The 21,376-nt window shown below is 42.4% G+C and overlaps 1 protein-coding gene and 1 long non-coding RNA gene across 3 annotated transcripts in view; both read left to right on the top strand.

The window, feature by feature from the left end:
• Positions 1 to 12,067, top strand: part of LOC143215886 (A-type potassium channel modulatory protein KCNIP1) — a 43,388-nt gene extending 31,321 nt beyond the window's left edge. The window contains exons 5-7 of the mRNA XM_076438480.1: positions 348 to 620; positions 1,758 to 2,065; positions 2,373 to 12,067. Of these exons, the coding sequence (XP_076294595.1) occupies positions 348 to 620; positions 1,758 to 1,805 (321 nt within the window). The 3' untranslated portion in view covers positions 1,806 to 2,065; positions 2,373 to 12,067. The remainder of the gene's footprint in view (positions 1 to 347; positions 621 to 1,757; positions 2,066 to 2,372) is intronic.
• A 4,511-nt stretch (positions 12,068 to 16,578) lies between these two features.
• Positions 16,579 to 19,899, top strand: LOC143215674 (uncharacterized). 2 transcript variants are annotated; one of them, XR_013010416.1, is made up of 3 exons: positions 16,579 to 17,695; positions 18,198 to 18,330; positions 18,400 to 19,899. It is a non-coding gene; the product is annotated as an uncharacterized LOC143215674 (long non-coding RNA). The 2 variants fall into 2 exon arrangements; XR_013010415.1 differs by having other exon boundaries at positions 18,198 to 19,899.
• The last annotated feature ends 1,477 nt before the right edge of the window (positions 19,900 to 21,376 follow it).

Below are 21,376 nucleotides of genomic sequence, written 5' to 3' on the forward strand. Positions count from 1 at the left end.
GAGCCCCGAATGTCACAGATAGACTGCGGATCTTTATGCAAAATAAAAATGTTTCGCATTGATTGTGGCAAGCAGGAATAACATAAAAATTCGTTTCATCCCTTAGCGACTTTGTTACGTTAAAAGCGACATCACAACATTCTTGAATTTCGAGAATCTTTTACTGTTTTATATTTCGTTCAACCAATTTCTTCATAAATGCATAAAGATCCGCAGTCTAGTCGTAGATTTTCGGGTTTCCGACCCGACTTCGACTTTCGGGTCCCCGCCCACCCGTAGTATTTAAAAGAATGTAATTGGCGGAAACTCGCGAGGACTAAGAAACCCGGTTTCTCTCGTCGCTGCAGGATCTGCTCGTCACTCTGTCGACGTTGCTGCGAGGCAGCATCTACGAGAAGCTGCGATGGACGTTCAAGCTGTACGACATAAACGGGGACGGTTGCATCACAAGGGGCGAGCTAGGGGAAGTGGTGACGGCGGTGCACGAGCTGATGGGCAGGCGGCACCACGCCGAGGAGGAGAGGAAAGCTAGGGAACAGCTGGACAGGGTATTCAAGAAGCTAGACCTGAACCAGGACGGCGTAATAACGATCGAGGAATTTATCGAGAGCTGCTTGAAGGTACGACGCCCCGCGCACGATACGACGCGACGCGATGTCTTACTTCATGGCCCCCGAGATTCTGGCTCCTCCATTTAAAATGGAGGTCCCGATACGTGGCTCGCCCTCCCTTAGGATCTTGTAGAACCCATTCCGATCTGACCTTATTGCCGGTCGTTTGTCAAACGGAGCTTATAATACCCGGTGTTCCACCCCTGCGGAATACTGTTTTACGTACTGTCTTACAGTAGAACGGAGCAAACTTGAAATATCGTTTGTCTTACGGGCTCTCGTTTCTTTCCCAACGGTACCTGGCCGTTACGTTTATTTGATGGTTTAATTATTTATAGTTCGACTACAGCTGAGAGAAAATTTAAGAGGTGGTTCTCCGTGACAACATAAGACGGGAATGAAGAATGACAAAATTGCGATCGCGGAAAATGTTTGCATTGATTGCAAGACACAGGAGCCAAAGAAAAATGTCTCTTCCTTATTTTAATTACCTTATTAAGATGAAACTGATATACTGGTGGCCTTAAATCTTTTTAATACCTCCACTGTTCTAAATTGTACGTATGCCTTTTTCTCATAAATGCATAAAATCCGCAGTCTAGTAATTGTAGTCCACTTTTGCACATGTAATTGAAGATGTAATTAAATACTCATGTAATTAATTACTGCTCAACTCCGTCGGCCAGACATTCGGGACATTTATCGATAAAATACTGTACTATGTAAGATTGAAACTGAGTAGTTTCGAATCTTGGAAATTCCACAATGAATTAAAATAGCTGGGCAGCCTGAACGGTGGAAGCTTGGTGTCGGGCTGTTTGCAGGCTGCTTAAAGTAGGTCTACCGTCCGTTCCTCGCAAGCCCTGCTCAGCCCGAGCACAAGTACCCCGTGAGGATGCCTGTTCTAAGGTATACAGTATATAAGGGTAGCTAGTGTGTCGGGTCTAGGGCGTCTAGGGGCTGGCTCGCAAGTGTGTCGGGTCTAGGGCGTCTAGGGGCTAGCTAACAAGTGTGCGCCGGGTTCTAGATGCCAGGCTGTTGTGCGAGGGTTAAATAACAAAGGGTGCCGAATCTGAAAAGCTTTTAACGGAGTCTTTGCTCGCGCACGGAACGACCGCTTGATCCCCGAGGATACTTGTGTTTCAGGACGACGTGATCACTCGGTCACTGGCGATGTTCGATTGCGCGCTCTGATCTCCGGCGAAGGAAGAGCCTCCTCTGGCAGTAAGCACGACATCGCCGACCACGCCGGCAACGCCGCTCTCCACCACGACAACCTTCTCGCAGTCCCAATCGCCTTCGCCACCACCGCCGTCCTACTCTCTGCTGCCACCGATCCCACCGCCTTTGCCTTCGCAGCCGCCACCGGGGTACACCGTTCAGGATCAGGAACTATACATGCTTCTCGCGGCTCACTGGTGGAATCAGCCGGAGCCTCCGCTCTTTTGTTGAGGGTACTTTCTCAAAATATTAGACATTCCATTAAAAAAACAACTGGAGGTAACCCTGATATCTCCATAAAAAAGTAAAGTAATAAAAAACGGATTAGAGCACTGTACATTCCTCAGGAAACCGTGCAACATTTGTTCGGAACATTTTTTCGTGTAACAAATAATTTACGAGTTATTCGAGATCGTCACGTTGCGAGACTCACCCAGTAACAAAAGATATATCTATTTCCGAAGATGACTTTCTTCCAGCTAGATCGGTCATTTGTCCCAATGTTTTCGTGTCGATCAACAACTGTACTCGTTTTTACAGGGTCGCGACTCGAACGAGATCTCATCCACGACGGAGCTTCCACAGTTTCCATGGACGAGGAGGGGATTGTTGCGCGCGAGCTCGTCGAGCGGGTGAACAAATGTCACGGGTTCGAGGCAAGAACCAACGGAAGAAGGAGCCGCTTCGTTGCGTGGCGTGAGCCAAACGATCCGGAACCACTCCGGAGCCAAAGTATACTCTGCGATAACGAACCGTCGATTGCCGAAGAACGCGATCCACCGCCGAGGCGAAACTGCGGAAGCAACGGTAACGATCGACACCGGGTGGATCGAGAAACAAGCAGATCGATTCTCCTAGAACGAGGGACGGTGTCCGACGTTCCGCAAAGTCGCCGAAATAAAATCGACCGTGTGCTCGAGGACTCGACAGGGGAGAAACGTCCGTCTGAACGCGCGAATTGCGCGTGAAATCGCTGTGGACAGAATATTTCATTTCGTCGAGCCGCGAAAAAAAAGTAATCCACGGAAAACTGTAATCGATCGAGTGCGTCCGAAGGTAGCGGGTCTATTCTCTATGTAACGATAACTCATTCACCCTCGGATCCAACGTGTTCAATCTGGCACGGTGGATCCCGATCGGCGGAACCGAGTCGATTACACGCCCCGCCTGCTGATGGCATCCCGGCATACCGGGGCGCGTGCTTACTGGCGTCGTCGCGTCGCGTCGGTAAGTTAGAATCGTTCGGGGATTTTACAAAGTTACAGTCGTTTGCTATTTTCATTTTCTCCAGTGGAGGGATTGCCGTGGCTACGTAAGAACCCGAAACCGGTGTGTACGATATACGGGGCAATCGACCAACACCAACAGGCAGCGCAATAGAACCGACCCGGCGCCGCTGGATACGGGATAATCAACCTCCAGGGGCGCAGAATCGCACTGACACCGTTGTATACGGGGTAATCGACTCACAGGGGCGCAGAAGCTCTCCCCCAACACCGTTGTATACAGGGTGATCGAGTTACAGGGGCGTAGAACCGTTTCTCGTCGCCGCGCTGCACGAGGCACAGTAGACACTCGCTCGTTGCACAAGAACTCACTCCATTATTGAATCGAAGCCGTGATTAATGTGTACATATAAGAACATAAAGAAACAATCGAGTCCGATTGGTCATTCAACACGGACTTCCGGTTCTAGTATTGCGAGGCACGCGCGGTACACGAAATTAGCACTACTATTGCTTTGGCAAATAAGTTCGTTCGGTTTTTGTGATTTATTCCAATGTAAAAAACCGAACGAACTTATTTGCCAACCCAATACATTCCCCGGCTTGTACGAAGAAAGTGCAAAGACCGGAAGCGCGACGAGCGAGAACCTACCGTAGCCGAAACGATTCGCTTTCCTCCCAACGACAATCGTACCGCGTGTTAATCACGGGAAGTCGTCGTCGGTCGTCGATCGACGATTCGAGCGGTGGTATATGAGAACAGTGTGTTCCGTTATCGACGAAAGGCCTTGCACCAGGGGCCCCCGACTTTCTAGGGAATATCCGTAGGCGTAAGCGTACCGAGAATCAACTTTTCTAAACGTCGATCGTTAAACGAAACTCCTGGACGTCGACGCTTCGACGGCCACGAGACGAGACCGAGACAGACACACAGAGAGACCCGGCCGTCGATGCGTTGACGGTGTGCCGTCGATGTACACCTAGAACTACAAGTTAAGAGACTAGTCCTGTCGAATAGGAGATCCCGTTATCGCTCACCCGGCAATCAGAACACCAAATCGCAATAATTAAATAACGTAAAACACGAGCGCGCTCGACGCGTCACCGCGCCGGGATATAGTTTCCGTTCTCGACTTTGTTATAGTTTCCTTAGAGATTAATCGGGTGTTATCGAATCCCTAGCGTTGATAGGTAGACTTTAGAATGACCGGATGATTTTCGCTGACCCACCTGTCACTCGAGTAGACAACCGTCGTGCGACCGACGCGTAGGTCGTTTCGAAACGCGCGATTACGAGCAGAGAGGTCGATGTCTTCTCTCGAGGCAAGCGAATCCGAATCAGGGCGGTCGTGTTTTTCTTTTCTAGGGTAGCGTGGTATCGTCGACTGTTAACGTAGCACTGTCGTTTGTTAACCGGCGGTGTCGTTCGGTAGCCGGTTGCCAGGCACGTGTCCCTATGGCAACCCGTAGCCATAGCAAGTATGTTTCGGATCTCACTTTAGCGCGCGATCTAGCCGAATCATTAGGGAAAATCGTACAAAAACGTGATCGCGAAAACGACGAATCTCCGCGCGTGTAACACGGTCATGGTTACGCATACCGGAAACACATTGGGTATTTTTTGACCAGCTTCTATTTCGTATTTTCAATGGCACAGGGGAGGGGGCGACACAACACAAACTGTAATAGTTGTTCGGAACGATTCCTACCGGTTTTTCTCTGTCTGCTCGATTTCTCGACACGCGTCTCTAGCCGACGATGGGACAGATAATCGGACAGATCTCTGTCAATTATATTTACTATATAATTACGATAATAACGCACGACGCAACGCGATTACCCGAACGATCGAGTTTAGGCGGGCGATTCACTTCTCTCTAATTGTAAGTAATCCTAAGCAATACGGCGAAGTCTATTTCCCGAACGAAGTGCTTTAATTATTCTAATGACGATTCTACCGGAAAAAAAGTCTATCGTTAAACGACAAGCGTATTATACAGGGTGTCCGCAATAACGAGAACGAAATTTCGAGATTCAACTGATTGGACAACTTCCTCACTCGACATTCCAAGATGTCACGTCGGTCGGACGAGTATCGTTCCCATCGCTGGCCGCGAATCGCGATACGATCGAATCCGTCAACCGGAAAACGTAGCGAGCAGAGATCCCCATTTCACGTGTATCTAAATATAATACACGTGTACACACGTGTGTTTTAGTACACGTTCGAAATCGCGATCTCTGGTAGCGAGCAACGACCAGGCTGCGGGATAAACTCAAAGAATTTCCAATTTACTTTATCGTCTTACTTGTCCGGCAGCCTCGAGTCGTACCAGGAGCCGAGAGATGGCCGAGATCGGTCGCCGTTAGTCAATTCAAATCGAGAACAAACCGGGGGAGGGAACAGTTTCAGTTTTCGGGATTGTATATTTCCTGGCGAACCGGATTGTAACTCGCGACGAAACCGGGAAACCGTCCTCCGAAGGGGTCGACCTTCCGGAGAGCTCTCGTGTTCCGCGTTGCGTGTTCGATCGAGCGTTACGCAATTTTTATATGTTTTCTATGGAAAAAAAAGAAACAAGAGGACCCTACAAGGCGAAACAACGAATGTTATATTACAAACTTTTTCTACCCGGGCGACACAGCGAAAGAAACATGGAGAAGCGTTCGGTAGACTCGACTCTGTCAGGATCGGGATCACGATTCCATAAAATAGAAATTACATAGTTTTAAACGAGCGTGTTCGCACTATGGCTACTGGTCTGTTTCACGTGTATTTCGGTACGTGTCATTTTAAGTACACGAGTACACGTGTAAATTGTACACGTGTAATTCACGTATGTTTAAATGCACGTGTACTAACGTATCCGCATTTGAATTCGTGTTCATTTTTAAGATGCAGTTACTAGTTTTCGAAAGCAAAATATGGGTGTACAATTTGTGAAACCATAGTCTCGATACATAAATCAATATGAATGTTCTAACAATTATACGAATTAAATCGAGGATGCATTGATGCACGTGTACCCAGTAAACGAACATGCTCGATGTTGGACAGCAGGCTGTGCCAGCAGAACAACATACTTCTACGTTCGAATAAGTATCGCTTTATGCTGGCACGGTGTGCCGGCACAAGCCGAGGGCAGAAAGGAGGCAGTCCTCGGTATCAAATTGACACAGTGATAAAAAATCGATAAAATAACAAGGTAAAGTCATTTTACGATGTTTTTTTTATTGAAATTGACGAGTTAAATTGACGAGCTTGAAGAAATTTTAATTATAACATTATGACATTCAGAGAAATTTTGTAATATATTTGAGAGGAACACATTAACGAAATTGTTGAAAGAAATACAGTAAATGTGTACGGATATAGTACACGTACAGTAATAGTACAAGTGTGTTATTAATACACGTTCAACAGAGCGAGATGAGGACGTTGGCAGAGTCGAGACAAGATGCTTCGAAGAATTTGTTGTTCCATTGTTTAACGTTATTTCTGGCTTGCGGAGGGCACGGAGAAAAAAAAGAGGCCGCGGTTAGTACAATAAAAAAGATGGCCACCGAAAGAGAGGGACGGAGAATTGATATTTTCTTAGGCGAGCCATTCTCGACGCAGCTTGTTCCTCGGGTAATCACAGCGCATTTTGAAACGTTCGCTCGCGGGAATCCGAGGATCCGAATCGGTCTAGGCGTTTGATCGATCGAGGTAACTCGCGAATCTGTTTGGAGGGCAAACCGAGACGAGGCGTTCATTTCATTCGGGTTAGTAGATAGGTTGTATTGTATTTTACACGTTCGATTGTGTTTCGTAGGCGCGTCAAAGATCCGCATCCGCATGAAAAAGATCGCGCTGATCCAGTAATCGGTAATTTAGAATACATATCGTATATCGTGCGTGCTTGTTGGTCGTTCGAGTTTGGAGCAGCCGCCGGCGAAACTCTCGAGGTCTCTAGCGATAAGTTTCAGCCTTGGACCTTCAAGTACCAGCGTGTCCCTAACCCCTCCAGCGTGTCTAGAAATCAAATGCGTGCGCCAACCGGCCGCGTGTAGGCTAGAAAAATTCGTGCTCGGTTCGGAGAACGAATGGGGGTTGTTACCCCGGTCGCGACTTTCCCAGCCGAGCGTAGCGTAACGAGTATACTTTTGTCGATATATCAGACGATTGCATAAGTGCCTGCCCGATTGTCATAGACGCGAACTGTACCGCGACTTGTAGTCACCATTCTTTTCTAATTGTAGGAAAGAATTGTATTCTTTAACACCGTCCGTACCGCGACCGGTCGAATGACCGCTTTCACATTGTTTACATTTTAATTATTGAAATTATAAAGATGCTCCATTAGAAATTATTGGACTGCGGATCTTTATGCATTTATAAAGAAATTAGTTGGGTGAAATATAAAACAATAACAGATTAGAAAAATTCAAGAATGTTGTATCGTTGTTCTTAACGTTACAAAGTCATTAAGGGATGAAATCAATTTTTATTTTTTTCCTTCTTCCCACAATCGAAGCGGAATATTTTTATTTTGCATACAGATCCGCGGTCTAGAAATTATTCGATAAACTTCTTTATTCGAGCGCGTATTATTATCAAAATTGTGAGACATCTAAATAAATTCAGTCTCGTAAATTTTCATAACGCGATATGTGTCCGATACGTTATGTACCCGGAACGGTTGGTGTTAAAATTCAATCATTGAATTTTGTTTTCAAATCGGACACGAACTTATGCAATCATCTAATACTTAGAAGCGAGTACGTACGTAGCTTGTAACGAGAGAGACGAGAAGAGGAACCTAGTCAATTGAGCGAACGTTAGAGGTTCCCGTAGATCGTAATTAAATCGGACTCTAGAGCCAGCCCTTGTAAAACGTAAACTTCCACATCGAATCCGTTTCGTTGTCGGGTCCGAGTCCGATTCCGTTTGTTGTCACGATCAATCGAGCGCACGGGCCCGGAGAACTCTCGATCTCGCCGAGATCCCGACGAAAAGACAGGTGAACGCAACAGCGTTACTGCGTTGAGCACGCAGGTGCGTATCAGCGTGTACAGGTTCCATTCGAAACGCTTCAACGATCTCGGAGGGAGTGCGCGGAAGAACGAATCAAAACTTTGTTACGATAGTCGAGTAGCGTTCGCGGAATGTGTGTCTGTCGGGTAGCCATAGTACGACAGTAGCCACCAGGTGCGATACGAATTGTTAAGCTTAGAGGCACTTTTTTATGACGAAACCTTAGCAATTAGGGGAGCAATCGTCCCTGCGTGCTGTGCTGTGCGCGCACGGCCTGTCGTCGAGGCATTCGGCCTCCAAAATCCGATCAATTCAATCTGGTCTGCTTTTTAAGGCAACACACGGGGTAAAGGTACCAGTTGTTTAGTGACGACTTGAAAGTTTATTAATTTACGATAAACGATCGATCATCAACCTTTCCTTCTGTATCGTCAAATTTTTCAGGACGATCTTGTTAAAAAGCAAATAAAATATTAACAAGAAATTTGTGATAACTAGACTGCGGATATGTTTATGCAATTTTTAATTTTTGTGGACGAATTCGAAGAAACTCGAATCAAATAAAATCTTATCTTCCGTGGTGGTAGCCTGTGAATAAAAATCGTACTAAGCTCTGTCGTATTTCACATCCTAGCATTTTTTGAACATTTTCAAAAGCCATAATTGAATGAGGATCCGCAGTATAGCGATAACAAATTAATTGATTAATTTTTTCTATGCCGTAGCACAATAAAATCATTGTTTTATTATCCTCTGGTGTATCACGGTTTCTTAGCATTTTCTATAATTTCTTTTTTTAATCAACGATTGACGATTAACTTCATCAATCGACTGAATCAATCGCCGATTTTTCAATGATTACCTATTTTAATCGTACACATTAATCAGTCAATCTTGATTAAAATTTTAATCGATTAATGCCCAACTCTGCGAAGGGAAAACATGAATTTTATTTCTAAAAATATTAATACTAGTTACTTGATGTTATTTTAACATGTAACTGGTACCTTTAGCCTACCTTTTTTGGCAAGAAAGCCTCGCGACAGCGTTAGAATGACCGCTGGAAGATGTTTGATACCGTCTTTCGAATATCGACGACTGTTCCCGGTCGAATGCCTCGGCGATCCAACGCGTCTAACGCTCTGCACAGAGTGTACACAGTTAATCGAGTCCCGTACTGCCAAATATAATATCTCGAGCCGCCGAAACGGAACGTTCTGCACGCGAAAACTCATTGCCAGCCATGTCCACGTAATCGTAATCGAGCTTGCACTAGAGAACAAGCGAACAAACCAACCGTTTGAAATTCCGAATTGTATTCCGCACGCGATTCGCCGACCAAATACTTCACCGTACGATCTCCGTAAGACTCGTGCTCCCGCGAGTTCACCTTTCCCAGAGCGATCGAAAGATCCGCCTTTCGTCGAACGAAATTCGCCGGGCGATCTCCGAGTTGCGGATAAAACCACCCCCGTTTCCGGTCCAGTAACGATCGACCGGTAGGAAATAGCCCGGGCAACGAGAATCACGGGTTCGTTCCTCCATCTTTTGCTCAATCTTTTTTCTAAAGGCTGTCGCGCTGAACAGCACCGGATCAACGAAAAAATGTATTTCATGCATTTATGACAGAAATGAATAGGTACAATTTAACACAGGAAAGATATTAGAAGAATTTAAACATACTATTATATTATTTTCAACCTATTAGACATATTAAGAATGAAAATGAATTTCTATGTCATTCCAGTTTGTCGCAATTCAGGTAGAGAATCTTTATTTTGCATAAAGATCCGCTGTATAATAATATAAACGCGTTGATCTTGTTCCGGCGCATTATGGGCCAAACCGACGAAATCTGTGTCAAAATCAAAGAACTTTCGATAGAAATGAAATAGAGCGATGAAATTTTTTTCAAATGAAAGCTGAAACTTTGTAGAATATGGGATAATTATGAAGATTGTGGTACAAACGTTTTTTAACCTTGAAAGAATTCGTTAAATTTGCACAATTTCAAGAAAATTGTGGATTTTCCAATACCACACGCGGAAAACATTTATTTTTAACGTGCGACACATCATTTCCCGTAGATTTTTTCACGCGGATTTCAAGTCTGGTTTCAAAATTTATCTACGACCTCAGGATTTTGCAAGAAGTCGATTTTTGTGAACACAACTTATGAAATCATTTTTTCGTTGAAATGATTTGGTAACCCACTAGTTTGAAGGAATATATTGTATTCTCATATATAAAACACATTAAAAATAATCATAATGAAATATTTGAACGTTTACTTAAAATCAGCGTGAAAAAATCTACGGGAAATGATGTGTCGCTTGTTGAAAAAAATTTTTTTCCACGCGTGGTATTGGAAAAACCACAATTTTCTTGAAATTGTGCAAGTTTAACGAATTCTTTCAAGGTTAACAAAGTTCGTACCACAATCTCCATAATTAACCCATATTCTGCAAAGTTTCGGCTTTCATTTAAAAAAAATTTCATCGCTCTATCTCATTTCTATCGAAAGTTCTTTGATTTTGACACAGATTTCGTCGATCTGGCCCACTGTGCGGCGTCGTTCACGTGCTGTTAACACATTACCTGCCGGCGATTATGGCATAATTTCTGTTTAATGGATTCTTCCGTAAATCAACAAGTGATCCCCAATAATCGAATACATAATTTCAGCGAAATTATTGAAAATCCGGTAGGTGAAGTGTTAAAAGGGCAACAGCCTTTATTTTACCGCCGATTGGTTTTGTTTTCGAACGAAGTCGATCAACATAGAAAATAGCAAAGCAGGGGCACTAGATTTTCCTCCGACCGTCTTGCACCGCGTTCGAATCGCAATCGCAGTTCCAATCGTCATCGCTAGACAGCGAATTTAATAAAACATAATTTTTGTTGTTACAAACAGTGAAAACGTTAGAAGAATTTATGGCTGATCTTTACTTTACCGGACTCGAGGCTTTCTCCTATAGATTATGATGTATTTGGTATGTAATTCAGTAGATTTGTACCCGGGGCGGCTGCAGATCGAAGTTTCGATCCTGTAGGATCAATGGTTCAGGAGTTATGCTTGTTTAAAGTTGTGCATTTTTCAGTGTTTTTGACAGGTAACGCCGCCATATTGGTTTGTAGTGTCGCGCGCCGCTTACCGAGCGAAGCCGCTAGGTGGTAGTTGGTTGGTGATTAGGTTGGCGGAGTGGGTGGCAATATGGCGGCGCTCTTACCTGTCAAAAACACTGCAGATTGCTCAACTTTAAGTAAGCATAACTCCTGAACCAATGATCCTACAGGATCGAAACTTCGATCAACAACCGACCCGGGTACAAACCTACTGGATTACATACCAAATATTGGGTTGGCAAGAAAGTAATTTCGGTATTTTAAGGTGAAATAAAAATTTCTTTAAGCATAATGGACTTTAATAGATCAAATATTTTCCATTTTGTTCGATGATCTTTTGCCATCTTTCTGGTATCTTAATAAAGTTATTGGCTATTTTCATAAAGCTGCGACAGCTACATATTGAATAATAAAATTGGGTTTCATTTCACCTTAAAATACCGAAATTGCTTTCTTGCCAACCCAATACATCATAATTTACAGGAGAAAGGCACAAATTTCGAGTCCGGTAAAGTAAAGTTTACCCGAATTTATAAATACTGTTATATTACTTTCAGCCTATCAAACATAATTAAGAAAATAATTCTCGATTTTACTCAAAGTTCGTTGCAATTCAGGTAGAAAATGTTTATTTTGGATAAAGATCCGCTGTCTAGTCATCACCGTCACCACATCCATATTGTCGTGATCCCTGCTCGTTGGATCGTTGGATCGATGGGTCGGTACCGACGAGAACGCGTATTCGCCCAGCGGAAATTGTATCCTTAGATCAGATGCTCGCCTCGACTCGCGTCGACAACTTGTATCTCGCGGCAGCTGAATTGTAAATTCAGGCGAATAAAAGAGAAATATATCGTTACTGTTATCCGTCCGTGTGACTTCATCATCCTCTGCCGCTTGACGCTCGACGCACCGAGGAGCGAGAACCAAATAACAGGTATGAGGAACAACCTGTGTATTATAGCCAGAGTCGTGTTGAATTACAACTGAATTGTACCACGAATTATAATTACAAAGTAATTCAATTATAATTATTAGAATTGCGGATGTCTAGACAATTTGCAATGTTCGTAGACGAATTTTAAGAAAATCGGATCAAATCGGATCTTATTTTCTGCGGTAGTAGCCTTTTCAGATCAAAAATAAATTAACATCGTACTAAGTTCCGTCGAACTTTATACCCTAACATTTTTTGAAAATTTTTAAAAGCTATTATTGCATAAACATCCGCAGTCTAATAATCATTATTATCAAGTTCCACAAATATACAACACAAAGTTTGGGAGCTACATTTAATATAGTTAGTAGACTGCAGATCTTTATGCATTTATAGCCAAATTGAGTAGGTAAAATTCAAAATTGTTGGAAAGTTAAAAAAATTGAATATGCCAATTGTATGATTTCTCCTTTATTAAAATCATTAAGGGAAGAAATAACATTTATTGCAATGGATGCAGACAATTTTTACTTCGCATAAAGATTCGCTATCTACTAATTAGTAAACAAAATTGTATAAAATAAGTAGGAGTAAATTTCAAATGAAACACTTAAAACAATAGGGAGTGGTCTCAGCATCAAAATTGCAAAATAATTCGGAGTGCAAAGGGTTAAAAATGTCACAGTACTTAATTGTGTATTCGCATTTGTTTGGTCTCCTTCGAGAAGACCGCGCGCGTAGATTCTCCGCCATAAATTCAAATTTCTTTAGCAAAATTGAGTAGGTAAAATCCAAAATTGTTGGAAAATTTAAAAAATTGACGATGTCAAGAAATAACATTTATTGCAATCGATGCAGACAATTTTTCCTTTGCATAAAGATCCGCTGTCTACTAATTAGTAAACAAAATTGTATAAAATAAGTAGTAGTCAAGAAACTGTCCTGCGAAGTAAATTTCAAATGAAACACTTAAAACAATAGAGAGTCGTCAGCATCAAAATTGAAAAATAATTCGGTGCAAAGGGTTAAAAATGTCACTATACTTCATTGTGTATTCGCATTTGTTTGGTCTCCTTTTTATTTACGCGCATAAATTCTCCGCCATAAATTCAAATCCGTCTTGTCAGCTTGCCAGGTAACAATTCGGATATGCGGTCTTACCTGAGATCCCGTGTACGTTGATGTATGGAAACAAATTCCTTCTCCTCGTTCCCCGTTTGCTATTTCGCAGTTGTACTTCTAGTGCGAAGCGGCGGAAGACGTGCGTCCGTCTCGGAAGTCGCAGGTACAATGGCAAGAATCGTCGATAAACGAGATCGATCGACGCTCTATCGCCTCTCGAGCACGCTTGCGCTGCTTCCGCACTGTTTGTTCAACAAAATTCTGAAATGTAGTACCGCGCGAATTTTCCCCGATACCAAATTGATTCCGCAGGTTCGCTTTCCCACGAGAACTAAAAAAGGCGATCTCCCCCAAGCCGTTCGCCGTAAATTGTTTTCCGATTTGAAATGGGAGTCCGAAGTTTATTCGATGCCACCTGAACACCTGAATGGGACAGGTAATCAAAAAATCGAGGGAAAACGTCGCGAGACACTGGAAACGTTAAGCGAACACCTCTTTTCTTTCCTTTCATTCGTAACATTTCTTTGTCAAATGAATTTCGCGGAGAGTCAGTACTGCAAGTTCCCTCGCCTCGTGTGCATTTCGTTGGGTCTGTGGCCGTACACCTACAAACGCCATCACTTCCGGTCTTTCTGCGTGTACGTTATCCTGCTGTCCGGCGTAATCTGTCAGGTCTTGTCCGATTTTCTTCGAATTTTCCGAACCTTTAACTTTTCGCGGCCAGCAACCGCGTCGTCGACATCAAACTCCTTCCGACGGGATAAAAGCACACGGCCGCAAGGGGTTAATCGTTCGAAATCGTAACTACACTGTTCGCTGCAATTCAGTGTACCCTCGTTAGCTGTACACAGGGTTGATGTGTAGAGTTTTTCTTTGAGAAACCGTCGCAGCGTTCAAATTTCCGAAAAATTCCAGCTAGTGTCGCTTACGCGTTGCGACCGCACGGCCGAGACTTTCATGGCCCTCGGTATCCTCATAATATCCATTGCGTTTGTGTTGAAGTTCCACGGCTATTATCTCAACTTGGAAAACGTAAGTTTTACAGTAAACAGTAAAGTCGCGATCTATTGGGTTGGCAAGAAAGTAATTTCGGTATTTCAAGGTGAAATGAAACCCAATTTTGTTATTCGATATGGAGCTGTCGCAGCTTCATGAAAATAGACAATAACTTTATTAAGCTACCAGAAAAATGGCAAAAGAGCATCGAGCAAAATGGAAAATATTTGATCGATTGAAAAGTTCATTGCTCAACGAAATTTTCATTTCACCTTAAAATACCGAAATTACTTTCTTGCCAACCCAATAGTTGGTAGTAGAAAAATTTAAACATACTATTATATAATATTATTTTCAACCTGCTAAATATAATAGGGAAGAAAATACATTTCCATTTCTACTCCGGTTTGTTGCAATTCAAGTAAGAAATTTTTATTTTGCATAAAGACCCGCAGTCTAATCATTATAAACCTCATTCAGTGACCATTCCTTTCGAACTGTACATCATTAGGAAGCTCTGAATTTTGCAATTAATTTGATAGAAAATACTCGTGCTTAAAAAATATATGTAAATCACTTTGTTTGAAAACATGTGGAGGTCGCGAACTCAGTTGCCAACCTAACATAAAAACTGTGGTTGCAAGGAAAAACGCCGCACGTCACGATTTAAAAGGATTTGAGTTCACACTTTGTCCCACGAGAGTCCGGACTCGCGTAAAGACCAGTTTTCGTTCGTCGCTGCGCATCTTCGCCCTAATTGGTTTGAAAAAGTGGGGAGTGGGTAGTGGAGTGAGAGATGATAGGCTCGCTGCGCCCCCACTATCTTCCAAGCTGCGCGAGATGAGTCCAGACACGAATTGAGCTCTATAACATAGGATTTACGTGTTTACCAGAAGAAAAGTCATGAAAATAATTTCGAAAGGCTGATAAAAATAATGCAATTTAACCGATGTCCTATGTCAAAGCATTAGTGAAATTATGTGACATGCGGTGTTCTTCCTGACAACCACAGAGAAAATAGTTTCTCTACACGATCTCTGTCCCTGCTCGGAACAGGCGATGGGAGCTAGATCCCGACTTTTTACTGTAGTTCGTTCTCGTTTTCCAATGACATACTGGAGAGCCTCGCGTCAACACCATCTCTGTCACATAGATAAGACACGTGTTCGACTACATCGAGGACGACTGGAAGATGTTAACCAACGAAGGAGAGCTGGAAACGATAACGAAGTACGCGAATCGAGGAAAAGTCCTCAACCTGTATATGATCGGTAAGCGCTTTAGAGTTCTCAAACAGACGTAGCGAACGAAAATATGAAAATTTGGAAAACTTGCAGGAATATCTTCTATGATGGTGGCATTGTTTATCGCATATCCGTTCGTAGCGATGGCGTGGACGAACCAGCCGCAATCCTTGAAAATACCGATCTATGTTGACGATTTACTAGAGCACGATCGGTACGTGCTCTGGATCATTCTGTACATCGACGTTCAAACGATCGTAGGCACCAGCACGCTGCTGGCCGTTCAATCCGTCACCGTCATATTCATGTTTCACCTGTGCGGAGTATTTCGAATCGTCAGGTAGTATTCGCGCACATATAAATGAAGAATAATAGTCGACGAGTGGCGAGTTGCGTGTTTTTCAGCAAACGGCTGGAGAAAACCGTAACAAATAGCATTTTGAACGCGAGGAATGGCAACAGGTACTCGTCGTCTGTTCGGAAACAATTGATAGCAGCATTGGAGCTGCATCAAAGACTTCTCGAGTCGGTATCGCGATTACATTCCAAATAATACTCCTGTAGAGCGGGGGTGGACATTTTTGCCTCAATTCAGGCAAGACTGTCCTTACCAGGGTTGCCATCTACGAGTCCCGCCAGGCTCCAAACCCTTGCGTCTCTCGCCCAGCTGTGCTGCGTATCCCGCCTTTGCTTCCCCCACTCATGCATGCGGTACGCGTCAGCGTTAGTGAGAAGAGTGGGGAAAGCAAAGGCGGGCTCCGCAGCACAGCTGGGCGAGGGGCGGAAGGGTAAGGGGCCTGGCGGGACTCGCAGATGGCAACCCTGGTCCTTACTATAGCGCCCAGATTCAGTACAGCCTCGGATTGTAACTAGAAAGGGACTAGAATCTTACTAGATTTTGGGTCGAAAATATGGGTTTGCGCCCAGACGTTGTTTGACCTTATTTGAGCAAATTTTGGGCTGGGTGAGGGCTCATTCTAAAGAGGAAGGTTAGATGCACAGCGCTCCAGTCATGAGGTTAACGAGATTATGTTTATAACTAATAATATGAGGGCCCAAAGTAGAGAAAAAATCTAGAGAAAAACACGCAGATTTCAATGCATTATTCTGTCTCTAAAAGACTTTTTTTGACTTATGTGATGACTGGAGCGCAGTGCATATAACCTTCCTCTTTAGAATGAGCCCTCACCCAGCTCAAAATATGCTCGTATAAGGTCAAACAACGTTAAGTCCCGGGCCCATTTTTTCGACCCAAAATCTAGTAAGATTCTAGTTATTTGCTATCTTACTAGAGTGCTATAGTGCATTGAAATCTGCGGGCTTTTTCCTAGATTTTTTCTCTACTTTGGGCCCTCATATTATTAGTTATAAAGATAATCTCGTTAACCTCATGACTCGAGCGCAGTGCATATAACCTTCCTCTTTAGAATGAGCCATCACCCAGCCCAAAATTTGCCCAAATAAGGTCAAACAACGTTAAGCCACAAACCCATTTTTCGACCCAAATTCTAGTAAGATTCTAGTTCCTTTCTAGTTAAAATCCGAGGCTATCGTACGATTTATTTTACGGTTTCAGCGATTAGAACTTCTTTGGAGATCGTAATTTCCTAAAAACTGATACTGAATAGAAATAGAATTTTATTCTGGTTATAGGAAATTATTGACATACATTTTTATTAGAACAATGAAAATTGCAAAATTGCTTAGTGAGTAACATTTGATCGAACCTGTGGCGCCGAAATCATTAAATTGTTTATTTGCACTATCTACGATCGACATATAGGAATATTCATTTTTATTAGAATCTGTTCAGAATCTTCATCACGAGACATGATATTGTATAAGGCAAGGGGTTAACGCACGAACTTTTAAATGTTGAAGGCTCATCGAGTATCTGAACAAATCGTTCTCAAAGCATTATATCTGTCTGGTTTTCGTCGGTGTGGCTGCGCTGAGTTTAAATCTGTACGTGGTAAGTAGTACACATATTCTGATTCTCCGAGTACGATTAAAAACCGCGATAACTGTGAATTAATCGGTGATCGTCAGATAGCTGTATTCCTGTCGTTGAAGAAAATAACGCAACAGTTGTTCCTCTCAATCATACTGGTCTGCTGTACCGTATTTCACATGTACTGCGATAATTACTTGGGGCAGAAAATAATAGACAAAGGCAACGAGCTGTTTATGAGCACGTGAGTACGATCATGCGTTCTCTGGTCGAAATGTTGCCGCGGAGTCCATCTACAATAGTAAGTGTAGAAATTAATTCGGTGCAAGTTGGGGGGGATATTCTTGGTCGCATCTATCGTATAGAAATTGTTGCGTCTATAAAGGATTTACTGTGTTTCGAAAAATAACAGATGTATCATTACTAGACTGCGGATCTTTATACAAAATAAAAAATGTTTGCAGTGATTGCAAGACACAGGAGCCAAATAGAAATTTGTTTCTTCTTTTAATCGTCTTGTTAAGCTGAAATTAATACACAGATGTCCTTAAATCTTCTCAATTCGTTCTCTGCTTCAAATTGTACCATTTTTGTCATAAATGCATAAAATCCGCAGTCTAATCATTACATTATAAATAAATACTTGTTTAAAATAGGCACCGGATTAATTTCTACACCCAATAGAATTGTTTGAACTCTTAGATGAATTCTTTGATAAATTCAATGAATTCTTGATATTCTTTTAGATACTCAACGCGATGGTACGAGTCACCGCTTCCAATGCAAAAGACATTATTGTTCGTTAGGCTGAGATGTATGAAACGCTCCAGCTATGTATCTACCATCTTCTTCGTGGCCTCGATGGAATGCTTATTCATGGTATTTTTTCATTTATGTATACTTCAAAACTGCTGTCACTGTTTCAATCAATCTGTTCCTTCTCTTTAGCTCATGAACGCGGCTATATCTTATTTCATGGTGCTCTATACTTTCATGCAACGGTTATAGGCAAGAGGATTTTGTCGCGTCCGACACATAGTGAAAACATATAAAATAATAAACGAACCAGCGTGATCGCAATACATTTGTAACTCTACTTCGATTCTCCTATTCGCTTTCCTTTCTAAGTTTTGCCATCAGTTGTTACTTAGGTGTCGGTCAGGTCACGGAAAGTAGGGGTAAACTTCCGAAAATCGGTCAAATCGGATTTTGAGCTGAAATTTTGCGTATAGGTTCATTTTGTATTATAGACATGTTTGCCAAAGGGATTTTTGGCGACTAACAAAATTTCCTTTTCATTTTAGTGTCGTTTTCTACCTTACCGACATAACATTTTCTACACAATTTGAACACGTTCGGTGCAGAACGTAACCACCGACGAGATATTATTAAAGACTGCCAGCCCCTGTGCTATTCCGCGAGCCCGGTAACCGGGCGCAACGGGCGCGGGGATAACGTGAAAGTTACAGTGATCTGATATACCACGTCGCTAAAAATTCGAAATAGTGCCACAATAATGCCAAAACATCGTCTGAAATATGGCGGAGAATGTAACATTTAATAATAATCGATATAGTTTCGTGATAATTCGCATTCTCGCCGATGCATCGCGACGAGAATCTCCTCAGTGGTCTTCTTCACCGACAAAATGCCGTCGTTGGCCTTCTGTTTCTCTGGATGGAGCCAGAATATATCCTAGAGGGCGTAAGAAACACCGAAAAATTCGGGCTCGCCAACTCCCATAAGGCTGGCAGTCTTTAATAGTATCTCGTCGGTGACCATATTGACAGTGGCGGATTTAACGGTAAGCGGACTAAGCGGCCGCGTGGGGCCTCGGGATACCATAGGGCCCCGAATTTTAAATAAATTTATTTAACGTGTAGCGGAATGAAATTTTTCAAGACTTTTTTTTGTTAATAAGTTTATGAGAGTTTCCTCGCATCTTCTATTTCTAACTTGAGTTTGAGGGCCCCAAAATTTTTACCGCTCGGGGCCTCCACTTGACTTGAGCCGCTACTGCATATTGATTATATTCCAAGACCATATTTCAAGTTAATAGCACCGAGAAGATATAGAATATCTATATCTCGTCGGTGTTAATAGTATTTCGTCGGTGCTGATATGAACCCGCGTTTTTGATCGTGCGCAAGGCCTCCGCCATATTTAATCGACGCCCCACCGTTCCAGTCCCACTTCGGTAACAATCGCCGATCGTCGGGGACTCTGTTCGGGTCTCTTACCTCCCTCTATAAATAAAAACTATTTTTTCATATCGGCTATTATGGTTAACAGTCGTGCGGAAGAGTCAATCGGTTTTAATAAATAAAATAAATACAGAATAATTTAAGAAACTGTTACGCAATTTTTCACACTTTATATGTACACATTTCAAAATTGTATTGTACACAGTAATAAATAAAGAATACTTTTACAAATTATTGAGTTCTTATCTCTCAACCTGTAGAAATCCAAAACTCCCGAAAATTATTTGGAATCCTTGAAAACACAATTTCCGGCCGTCTGACTTGTCGTTGAGTGTTACTACTGAATTTCCGAAAATTTTCCAGCGTCTGATTTATCATTGACTTGTTCTACTGCCTCAATTTTCGACATTCTCGACATTTTTCGACCGTCTGACTTGTCGTTGAGTTGTACTACTGAATTTCGAATACCTCCTTCGACATCATGTTCTCCTGATACAAATCTCAATTTTCGGGATTTTCGAAAATTTTCGCCAATTTTCGACCGTCTGACTGTCGTTGACTTATACTACTGCATTTTGTGCCACCTCCTTCGATATCATGTTCTCCTAATACAAATTTCATTTTTTCGGGATTTTCGAAAATTTTCGACCGTCTGACTTGTCGTTGAGTTGTACTACTGAATTTCGAATACCTCCTTCGACATCATGTTCTCCTGATACAAATCTCAATTTTCGGGATTTTCGAAAATTTTCGCCAATTTTCGACCGTCTGACTTGTCGTTGACTTATACTACTGCATTTTGTGCCACCTCCTTCGATATCATGTTCTCCTAATACAAATTTCATTTTTTCGGGATTTTCGAAAATTTTCGACCGTCTGACTTGTCGTTGAGTTGTACTACTGAATTTCGAATACCTCCTTCGACATCATGTTCTCCTGATACAAATCTCAATTTTCGGGATTTTCGAAAATTTTCGCCAATTTTCGACCGTCTGACTTGTCGTTGACTTATACTACTGAATTTCGTGCCACCTCCTTCGACATCATGTTCTCCTAATACATTCTCAGTTTTCGAGATTTTCCAAACTTTTCGCCAATTTTCGACCGTCTGACTTGTCGTTGACTTATACTACTGAATTTCGTGCCACCTCCTTCGATATCATGTTCTCCCAATACAAATTTCATTTTTTCGGGATTTTCGAAAATTTTCGACCGTCTGACTTGTCGTTGAGTTGTACTACTGAATTTCGAATACCTCCTTCGACATCATGTTCTCCTGATACAAATCTCAATTTTTCGGGATTTTCCAAAATTTTCGCCAATTTTCGACCGTCTGACTTGTCGTTGACTTATACTACTGCATTTCGTGCCACCGCCTTCGACATCATGTTCTCCTAATACATTCTCAGTTTTCGAGATTTTCCAAAATTTCTCCCATTTTCGAGTGTCTGACTTGTCGTTGACTTGTACTACTGAATTTCGTGCCACCTCCTTCGACATCATGTTCTCCTAGTAGAAAGTCGAAAAATTGGCAAAAATTTTCGAAAACCTCGAAAATTGAACTTTGTATTAGGAAAACATAATGTCGATGGAGGTATTCGAAATTCAGTAGTACAACTAAACAACAAGTCAGACGGTCGAAAATTGGCGAAAATTTTTGAAAATCTCGAAATTGAGTTCTTTATTAGGAGAACATGATATCGAAGGAGGTGGCACGAAAT

The sequence above is a fragment of the Lasioglossum baleicum genome, chromosome 14 (genome assembly GCF_051020765.1).
Source record: "Lasioglossum baleicum chromosome 14, iyLasBale1, whole genome shotgun sequence".
Taxonomy (NCBI): domain Eukaryota; kingdom Metazoa; phylum Arthropoda; class Insecta; order Hymenoptera; family Halictidae; genus Lasioglossum; species Lasioglossum baleicum.